A 1,394-nucleotide genomic window follows, 5' to 3' on the forward strand; every position below is an offset into this window, starting at 1 on the left:
CACAAAGGCAACCGTCAGTCAACGCGTGTCTAGGAAGTGTCTGGGAAGTGTCTGTTGGGTCTGCGAGCCGGTGGCGGTCCGGATCTCCTTGAGACGCTCGCCGCCGCGCCCGATCACGTTGCCCGTCTCCTTCTCCGGAACGAGCAGCTTGAGCACCTGGCTCGCGAGGTCGCCCGTCACCGCGGCCGGGGAGGCGGTCAGGCCGGCCGCGTTCGCGTCGTACGAGTACGGCGTGTTTGGTATCGACGTCAGCCCCGCCGCAGCCGCGTCGTACGAGATGGGCGCCGGAACTGCGCCGCCGACCACCGCGGCGCCAGCCACCGCGGCACCCGCGGCGCCCGCGCCAGGCCCGCCTACGTAGGTGGCCGCGCCGCCCGCGGCCGCCGCCTCTGCGGGCGCGCCCGGCCCGCCCAGCGCCGCGGATTCGGCGTCTGCCGTCGGCGACGCGGCGGCCCCGTCGACGTCGGAGCGAAGGCGCTTGACGCTTGAGATGCCGTCGGCCGCCACCTCCTCCGCCTCGCGCTCGCGCTTGTGGTCCTCCGCCGCCTCGCCCGGCGGTAGCGTGGGCTCCTCGCCGCTCATGATGCTCTCGTGGAGCCCTCTTCACACCGGCGCTAAGAGGACCTCTTTTCCGCGCCCCCCCCGCAAAACCTAAAACGGTATGGTGGGTGTTCACAGCCTTGTTATTGAGAAGAAAATACCTCCCCTGGAACTTTGCGCTGGTCTGTGAGAGGTTGAGGTGCGAGCCCTGGAGGCCCTGGGGAGGGGGGGGGGGGGGGGGGCTTTCCCAGACCTTGTTATTGAAAAAAAGTGGGTGTCTCCCGCCTTGCGGGGGGGGAGCGGAAAGGAGGAACCTCTTCCCAAGAGCACCCCTTTTGGAGGGCCCCCCCTACCCCCCAAAGGGCTGCAAGCAGCGCCGGGAAATGACGGTTTACGGCCCACCCAGCCCCCCCTCGGGAAACCCCGGGAGCCAATGGGGGACGGCTCGAACCCGCTAAGCCATCCCGCAAGGGGGAAAGCCCCCCCCTCAAACCCCCAAGGGGGGGTACAAACCGCGAGGGGTTCGCACTCGGGAAACCCAGGGGTCCAAAAAAAGGGGCCGGGGCTAGGGGACCCAAAAGGAACTACGGCAAAAACCGCACACCCCCCGCTGACGAGCGCTCCCGGAACTGGTCCCCGGCCCCCCCCAGGGGCGTGCCCAAAAAAGGGCTCAAAACCCTTTTTTGGGAGCAGGGATTCCCCCCCGGCGGGGGTTGTGGCGAAAAACCCGCATGGGAATCCCCGGCCCCCACCCAGGGGGGGCCCCTGCCAGGGGCCCCAAGGGGGGCCCGAAAGGGGCGGGGGCCCCCACCCCCAAGGGTGGGGGCGGGGGCGGGGCCCAAAGGGATTCGGCC

General features: G+C 69.7%; 1 protein-coding gene across 1 annotated transcript in view; it reads right to left on the reverse strand.

The window, feature by feature from the left end:
- EMIHUDRAFT_115915 (hypothetical protein) overlaps nt 1–582 on the reverse strand; it is a gene marked incomplete at both ends in the record, with an annotated part of 3,553 nt that extends 2,971 nt beyond the window's left edge. The window contains one exon of the mRNA XM_005776764.1: nt 96–582. Coding sequence (XP_005776821.1) covers nt 96–582 — 487 coding nt within the window. The remainder of the gene's footprint in view (nt 1–95) is intronic.
- Nucleotides 583–1,394: the final 812 nt, after the last annotated feature.

Source organism: Emiliania huxleyi (genome assembly GCF_000372725.1).
Source record: "Emiliania huxleyi CCMP1516 unplaced genomic scaffold EMIHUscaffold_272, whole genome shotgun sequence".
Classification (NCBI taxonomy): domain Eukaryota; phylum Haptophyta; order Isochrysidales; family Noelaerhabdaceae; genus Emiliania; species Emiliania huxleyi.